We start from the raw sequence: 8,859 nt of genomic DNA, 5'->3' as shown, positions 1-8,859 counted from the left end.
CTTGGTACCGTTGTTTCTATCCTAAGATCGTCCATTATTGAAGATTATTATGTTTCCGTAAGTGTAAAGAGGTATTGGTGTCACAGAGCACGTACATCGCATGTGGTGAACGCTACACATCATAATGTAGAAGAGGGTACGTATACGATCGATGCACGGACTTCATGCGGGTTTAGTGTCATCCGCCACCGCCATTGGTAACATGGAAGAGGAGGAGGCTCTGGTCCCTGCATGTTTCATGCAGGTTTCAATGCCTCGATGGTCCACGTGCAAGTTCCACTGATGCTTGCCTGTTTGACGGCTTGACACCATGACTCATGAACCACATGAGCATAGACCGCGGCACTTGTGGTGAAGCTCGATGGCCTTGCCCTGGTTTGGTTCCTCGGCCCCTAGGAGGACGACGGAGCGACGTCGATGCTCCACCGGGTGGCCCGACGATGACTAGAATGATCCGTTTCGACAACCACGAAAGCGGTGGTCACCGAATTCAAACGGCGTCCATTACAGCCATGTATATATATCAACTGTGCGCAAATCATAGGTGAGGAGCATTCAAGTGAAAGCCCTAATTTGGTTTTGGATAATTGATGAAACCCTAGTACTAACCTCCTTACTAAGTGTGTGTTGACTTATGAGGTTGGTACATGCCAAGTGATGGAGCAAGAGATGATCATGGTGATGACCACAAGGTGATCAAGTGCTCAACTTGGAAAAGAAGAAAGAGAAAAACAAAACCCTATGGAGATCTAGGCAAAGGTATTGCTTAGGGTATTGGTTTTGGTGATCAAGACACCATAGAGGGTGTGATCACATTTAGGATAGATAGCCGTACTATGAAGAGGGGAATTCTTTGGCTAAGCGGTTATCAAGTGCCACTAGGTGTAATTGTTCATGTGCATGCATTTAGAACCTAGTGAGCTAACTTAACTCCTTCAAAGAAAATGATTGTGAAAATGCTAACACACGTGCACTAATTGGTACACACTTTGTGGTGTTGGCACACTTTGAGAAGAGAGTTGAAGTTTGAAGGGTAGAGAGAGGATGGGTTCCTCTCTCCCTCCCGCCGAGCTTGCGAGGCGGGATTCGGCGCTTTTTGAGAAAATGAAGTGCATATTTTCTATTGTGCCGGTGGGAAATTTGGAGAAGTCGCGGGAGTGTTTCTCGCTCACCGGACGCTAGCTTCTGAGGCACCTGACGCTAAGTCTGAGCGTCCGTGCAGACAGTGCCTGGCCCAGCTAGGGTAAGGCACCGGACGATAGGCACCGGACGCTGGCTTGAGCGTCCGGTGGTGCGCGTCCGGTGTGCGGGCGTTTTGCGACCCTCTCTGCGCATGGGTCCGGTGAGCACCGGACGCTAAGGGTGCGTCCGGTGGCTTGCGTACGGTGACCCTGCAAGTTTGCGGAGCTCTCTGCGCATGAGTCCGGTGTGCACCGGACGCGTCCGGTGCTAACTTGCTCAGCGTCCGGTGCTCTGCAGGTTACCGTTAGACTCTGACACGCGACTGACGTTGGAGCACCGGACGCTGGTGTTGAGCGTCTGGTGCCCCTTTAAGAGCGTCCGGTGACCCCGTATTTCGCCCAGTGAAAGAGCCAACGGCTCTATTTGTTTGAGGGGCTATAAATACGTGTTTGGCCGGCTTGGGGCTCATACTCTTGGTATTCTAACATACTTGACATCCTTGTGAGCCTAAGCAAACACCTCCCACTCATCTCCTTCATAGATTATACATCTTTGTGAGATTGGGAGTGATTCCAAGTGCATTTGCTTGAGTGATTGCATCTAGTGGCACTTGGGGATCGTTCTAGCTGCGGTTTTCTTGTTACTCTTGGTGGTTGCCGCCACCTAGACGGCTTGGAGCAGCAGAGGAGGATTGGCACGAGTTGGTGATTGTTCGTGGCCATCTCCCGGTGATTGTGAGGGGTCTTGTACCTTCCCCGGCGGAGAGCCGAAAGGTAACTCTAGTAGATTGCTCGTGTCATTGAGTTACCTCACTTGTGGGTGGGTTCTTGTGGTGTCCTAGTGAGGACGAGGTTCGTGCTACACCTCTTAACCACCGAACCACCAAGTGTTGGTCGACACAACGGGGACGTAGCGTGCCGGCAAGCACGTGAACCTCGGGAGAAAAATTGTGTGTCTCTATTGTGATTGTTCATTGGATTTCTCCCGGTGATTGGACTTCATATTATTGATTGGTTCATCCCCTCTACGCGGCGGTATAAAGTTCAAACCATCTCTTTTACATTTCCGCAAACTAGAGTAGCTTACTTACTTGTATAGAAACTTTAAGTAGCTTTCTAGTGTAAGTAGTGACCTAGCTCTTGTGTGCCTAGTGATTATATCAACTAGAATTATTGGATAGGTGGCTTGCAAACACCCCATTAGAGCTAGAGCAAAAAGCTTCGCTTTGTTATTTACTAATCTATTGCTATAGTGAGTTTGTAGAATTTTTAAATAGGCTATTCACCCCCCCTCTAGCCATATTAGGACCTTTCATCAAGCGTGGACCGTTGCATTCGTAGTCTCACAGATCGCCAACCGAGATCTTGCGGCCGGGTACCGGGGAGATCGACTGACCAACGACGCGGCTGGGTACCAGGGAGATCGACTGACCAATGACGCGGCTGGGACGAGACGCTGGTGGTAGGACCAACCTAAAGAGCAAATGAACGTTGGCAGTCGGTCGGTCCAACGTGGCTTTAACTGTTTCCCAGCCTACCAGTACCATGTCGAAGCTGATCGAGTGGCCGGCAGGTGGCAACAATAAAAGTCGTCGTCCACGGACGTGAACTGCGATCGAGCTAGCGGTGTTAGCCGGCCGGCCGTGCGCACAACACAAGTTGTACACCTACCCGGACGACCTATGGTGAGCGGCTGCCGGCTACAGCTCAACTTTGGAAAAGCCATCGCAAGGTTTGGACAGGCAACCGACCGCTTGAGCTTCACCAGGCGTACTATATTTAGGCATCTTTTTTCCTTTTCTGATTTCAACAAGGTTATATTTAGCAATTGCTTCTGCTTGTCCTGGCACCGCTTGCTCTTTTCCGTCCACGGTGGGCCAACATCGTCGTGCGCTCAGCCACGACCACCGTCACTGCCGCACCGCACATGGCGGACATGTGGGTACTCCATGACCGTCGTAGACTGCAATGATTGGCATCGGCCTAGGATAGTAGAAAAGTGATATTAAAAAAAACAGTGAAGAAAAAACACCCTGCCTCCGCCTTGAATTTCTTTTACCCTTTTGTTTTCCAGCCAATTCAAGAGAGGCAGGAACCACCAGCCACCATTTCCTGTCCCGCTCAGCCCGGTTCCATTCCCTCTCCTCCTCCTCCTCCTCCTCCTCTTCTCTTCCCTCACGCGAAGGAGAGGAGGAGGAAGCTCATCGGTGGCATTTTTTCTAGCTTCTGTTAAACCACGGACCACATTACCGTCGTCTTGCCGGAGGTAACAACGAACGACCTTCCCTTCTCTCTTGGACCAACATTCAGAGCATATGAACCTTGCATTTTGCATTCCACATTGTTTTGGTTGTGCATGTCATGATGCATGCGATTATCGAGTGATGGGTTGGTTGCTTGTGTTCTTTCCGTGTTAGAATAGTAGCAAGCGAAGTAGACGCGGACCAGAGCAATGGCTGGTGAGGAGCGCATCCTGGTGTCGGTGCGGCTGCGTCCGGTGAACGCGCGGGAGGCGGAGCGCGGCGACGGCTCCGACTGGGAGTGCGCCGGCCCGACCACGCTCATGTTTCGTGGCAACATCCCCGAGCGCGCCATGTTCCCCACCTCCTACACCTACGGTGAGAAATGCATGCAGCCATGCGCCCTTTCCCCTCTGCTGCGTCGCTCGCGTTAAATCACAAATTCATATTGCTCTCATTTGTCTTGTGTTTTCAGACAGGGTGTTCAACCCGGAGTGCAACACGCGGCAGGTGTATGAGGAAGGGGCCAAGCAGGTGGCCCTATCGGTGCTTAGCGGCATCAACTGTACCTACGCTTTGCAAAAATTAACAGCACCATTCTATATTTCACGACACCAAAATGCAATTATTCTTACACAAATTTTGTTCTCTGAATCTCTACATGGAAGCAAGCATATTTGCGTACGGTCAGACGAGCAGCGGGAAGACGTACACAATGGTCGGCATCACAGAGCGCAGCATGTCAGACATCTATGACTACATTGACAAGGTTGGGTGATGGTTGTACAGCTGTCAGTTGATTAGATTTTGTCTGAACCATGCAACACTTTTCTGTTTTTCTATGATTTTTCACTCGACTCTAACATTTTGTCTTGGTCTCCTGCAGCATCCTGAGAGGGAGTACGTCCTAAAATTTTCAGCGATGGAGATATACAATGAAGCCGTGAGGGATCTCTTGAGCCCTGACGCAACACAGCTAAGGCTTCTTGATGATCCGGAGGTGAACTATTCTTGAGGTTACCTGAAAACTATGGAAATCTTTTATATGCCTGTACAACTCATGTTTATCTATGTATTTGTGTCATTCTTGTTTCGATTAGAAAGGAACTGTTGTAGAGAAACTCACAGAAGAAACTCTCAGGGACAAAGGCCATCTCTTGGAGCTCCTTGCAGTGTGTGAAGGTGTTAACCAAAATTTCTCTTCTTTATAATCGAAGAAACAAGAAGCACCCCGTTAGGTTACATCTAGTGCACTAATCCTTTCGGTTTCTAGTACAGCTCAAAGACAGATCGGGGAAACTTCTATGAATGAAACAAGCTCCAGATCTCATCAGATACTCAGACTGGTTGGCCCTTGTGCAATAGTGAATGATGTATAAATGTTTTAGGAGGAATTAGTTTTTGTTCTAAAAAACATGTGTGCAGACCATCGAGAGCTCGGCAAAGCAGTTCATGGGACGAGACAACTCGAGCACCCTTCTGGCTTGTGTGGTATGGATCTCTATGCTGCTCAAGTATAGTACATTGTTCCATGTATTGCCCTTTGAGTTTTTCATTTCTTCCATGTGGGCAGAATTTTGTTGATTTAGCAGGAAGTGAGCGTGCCTCTCAGACACAATCAGCTGGTATGAGGCTTAAGGAAGGTAGCCACATTAACAGAAGCCTGCTTACATTGGGAAAGGTCATTCGTCAACTCAGGTCCGTTAAGGTGCTCTAGTCATCTGTGTTTGGCAGAGAAAACTACAATTCCAATCATATTTGTGCTACTTTTGCAATTTGTCTTGCACCAAATGCCCTTCAACATAGCAACTGTTGAACGCCTGAATCTAGACAACTCATTCTTGATGCAGCAAGGGAAGAAATGGGCATATTCCTTATAGAGATTCAAAGCTCACTCGTATATTGCAGTCATCTTTAGGCGGCAATGCAAAAACTGCTATTATCTGCACAATGAGCCCAGCACACTGCCATATCGAGCAATCCAGGAACACGCTTTTGTTTGCAAACTGTGCTAAAAATGTAGTTACTGATGCAAAGGTCAATGTAGTGATGTCAGACAAGGTGTTAGTGAAACATCTTCAGAGAGAAATTGCAAGGCTAGAGAATGAGCTAAAGTTTCCTGGATCAGCTTCTTGCAGCAATCATGCTGAGGCTTTGAGAGAAAAAGATGAGCTAATCAAACAGGTGTTGTTACTCTTAACAAGTCCTTCGCTTTTTGTGTCCATATTCGTAACATTGTGTTGCTATATTCTTTGTTCATTTTCAACAACGTATGCTGCTCTGTGAATGAAAAATAGAATTGTTATGGACTTTCAGCTGGAAGAACAGTTGAAGGAATTGATGGAGCAGAAAGATACTGTTCAATCTCAACTTGACAATTTTCGTAGAGTTGCAAGTGATGGCAATTTCAATGACCATGCAACAAGGCAATGGGTATCTATTCTCTTGTTGCTACACTCTGTTATAAAACCATGCAATGTCTTCGTAATGACATACTAATTGGCCTCCTTCTAACAGGATCAATGGAATAGGTCTTCAGAGTCCCTTCCACGTAATGTGTCTGAAGACGCACTTTCTTCTTCCGATACTTATGATGCTCTTTATGAAGAACAAGATGATTTGGGCTCTAACGCATTTGATGTGTCACATGTCTGTAATGGTCATCTTTATGACCCAGAGCTTCCCAAAACAAGAATAGAACCGTATCAACCAATAGTGGACGAACAGCCAATGTCAAGCTTGCATCAACCAAGACACCATATTTCTGATAGCATACAGATATATCAACCAAATAGGGAGGCTTCACTGGAGGTCTCTAAGGAGCATTGCAAGGAAGTCCAGTGCATCCAAACGAATGAGCTTAGGAGGAGTCAATTATTCTTTCATGCTGATCGATCTCATGCTGGTACAAACATCGATGAAGAAAAGCATGGTGAAAACATAACAGACACATCAGACTGTGCCATCAAACTGTACACATGTGATTCTGATCCATCTTCTGATTCTGAAAAAACAAATACTGATGAATCTTTGGCCCTGAAGAGGTGTGTGATAAGCTCGAGGGACAATGTACTAACTAGAAGCAAAAGTTGCAGAGCTAGCTTCATGGTCATTCCAAATAGTTGGTTTGATGGTTCAATGGATGTTAGAATGACACCACCAGGTGATATTTTCAAATATGCTCATAGAAGACCAGAAAAGGTACGGAGGAGTTTGTATCATGAAAATAGTCATTGCCAAAATGATCCTACATTAGACTGCCCTGTGGTCTCCGGAACAGTTGCATCTAACACGGTTATAGACAAGAACACTTGCAATGAAGAAGACGAAGACGCCATCAATAACGTCAGTTGCATCACCAAAGTGAAAGAGAAGTCAGAAGAGTGTTGTACATCCCAACCAGAGGGTAATGAGGTACAAGTAGCTTCCTTATAGAAGTGGTCTATCCTTATAGAAGTGGTCTATCCATCGGTTCTGCTTGTGACACCTAGTTAGTTTAAGACCTCAAATTTTCCATTACACAAGCAATAAATGCTATTTACCTATAGATAAATGATTACACACAAATGATTTTCCTAATACCTAAACATTTTTAGCTTATCAAGCTGATTTTAATGCCTCCTATGTTTTTAAGCAGGATGACGTTACTGAAGAAATTTCGAACATGAAAAATGCCAAAGATGTTGACAGAGATATATCGGTGACCACCGTTGAATCTCCTTCACGGTGGCCTATTGACTTTGAGAAAAAGCAGAAGGAGATCATTGAGTTATGGCATGAATGCAATGTCTCTATAGTACACAGAACATATTTCTTCCTCCTCTTCAAGGGAGACAAAGCAGACAATATCTACTTGGAAGTAGAGCATAGGAGATTATCCTTCATTAGAAGTTCTTTCAATGCCGGGTGCGAGCCTAGTGGTACTGTTATATCAAGGTAAGTTTTGTCATAGTTCATTGTATTCATCAAGTTACTCAAAACCATAATTTTTCAGCTCTTTCTGTGAAAATGAATGGTGTGCATCCTTGTTCTTGCTAGCTTGAGAAATCTTCGGCATGAAAGAGACATGCTCTATAAGCAAATGCTGAGGAGAGTCAATCTTCTGGAAAGAGAGAGTCTTTATAGCAAATGGGGGATTGATCTGAATTCCAAACAGCGAAGGCTGCAACTATCGCGTCGTATCTGGACACAGACTGACATGGAACATGTGAGAGAAAGTGCCACTCTTGTCACAAAACTGGTGGAACATCTGGAGAAGGGACAGGCCATCAAGGAGATGTTTGGGTTGAGCTTCACACTAAACCCAGGAGCTGACAGAAGAACTTTCAGTTGGGTTAGTGCTCACTCCTAAACTAGGTATTGTGACAATGATGATTATGGTGGTCAATGGTTGGATGACACGACAAACAATGGTGTGATGGTAAATGATGAATACACAACATTGGTTTTCACTAATGCCCCTGTACAATATTTCTTATCACTTATTATGCAGATGTAACATGTGATGGATTTTGCATTGCGGTACTGTCAAAATGAACCGACATGAGATGCCACACCTTTGCACCTAATTGTATGATGTATTGCTGATATGATTTTTTTTCATCGAATGTATATCTAATCTACTTGATTCTTTGCTAAAGGAGATCAAATGCTATGAACACACCATTTTTCTTTCTTTTTTTGTTGTGAGCTCGGTCCCTTTCTTTCCTCTTTGTAAGAGGCACATCATGCTAATATATAACAATTTTTTTGTGACTAACTAACTCATAAAAACATTTTTTGTGATTTAACTAACTAAAAAAACTTCGATTATGATTTCAAACTAAAAACAGGGAATATTCTGCCTATTTTAACCCCATTCAGAAGTTCGTTATCAACTGAATTCAAACACTTCTAAATGGCTCAAAAGATATTTCTAACTCATTTCAAGAGGGCTTCCAACATGATTTTGAAAAGTACTTTCACGATTTCACCTTGTTTAACGTAAAAACTGAAAGAGGTCTATTTTTTTGCCATCAAACTATCTCTCGAATCTGATTTTGATCTTAAACTTGAAAAAAACAGAAACTTTTAGCCACCCAACTTTTGAAACCAGTCACGTTTGATGGTTTTAATAGTTCAATGACCAAAGGTTTCTAGGTTTCCAGCTTAATAATCGAACTCAGACTCAAGCCATAGTTGAATAATCAAAAATAGACTAATCCTTATATTCAAATACATTGTTTTACCTACTTATTTACCAGTGCCATCTCGATGGTGGGCTCCCAAACGCCGGCGGTGGAGCGAGGCGTGAAGGAGGAATCAGGAGACTCGGTCACAGGCTCACAGCACAGTCAATGAGTCACACGACGACGGGGGAAAATCAAGTACTAGCAGGCTTCCATTGGGCCCTGCTTAATTTGTTTTGAATGGGCTTTAGTATTTGTCTTGGGCCTTGC

At 45.0% G+C, this 8,859-nt stretch overlaps 1 protein-coding gene across 2 annotated transcripts; it reads left to right on the top strand.

The window, feature by feature from the left end:
• On the top strand, positions 3,288–8,096 carry LOC8054890 (kinesin-like protein KIN-7J). 2 transcript variants are annotated; one of them, XM_021452902.1, is made up of 14 exons: positions 3,288–3,447; positions 3,604–3,799; positions 3,897–3,986; positions 4,090–4,190; positions 4,308–4,421; positions 4,522–4,603; positions 4,700–4,767; positions 4,847–4,912; positions 4,995–5,119; positions 5,272–5,605; positions 5,738–5,854; positions 5,939–6,835; positions 7,059–7,357; positions 7,460–8,096. In XM_021452902.1, exons 2-14 carry the CDS (start codon positions 3,634–3,636, stop codon positions 7,770–7,772), a joined length of 2,772 nt encoding a protein of 923 aa, XP_021308577.1. In that variant the 5' UTR covers positions 3,288–3,447; positions 3,604–3,633; the 3' UTR covers positions 7,773–8,096. The 2 variants fall into 2 exon arrangements, with proteins under 2 accessions (XP_021308577.1, XP_021308576.1); XM_021452901.1 differs by having other exon boundaries at positions 3,599–3,799.

The sequence above is a fragment of the Sorghum bicolor genome, chromosome 2 (assembly GCF_000003195.3).
Source record: "Sorghum bicolor cultivar BTx623 chromosome 2, Sorghum_bicolor_NCBIv3, whole genome shotgun sequence".
In the NCBI taxonomy this organism is placed as follows: Eukaryota; Viridiplantae; Streptophyta; class Magnoliopsida; order Poales; family Poaceae; genus Sorghum; species Sorghum bicolor.
Note: the sequence above shows the minus strand (reverse complement) of the source record. Positions and strands in the feature narration are given on the sequence as shown.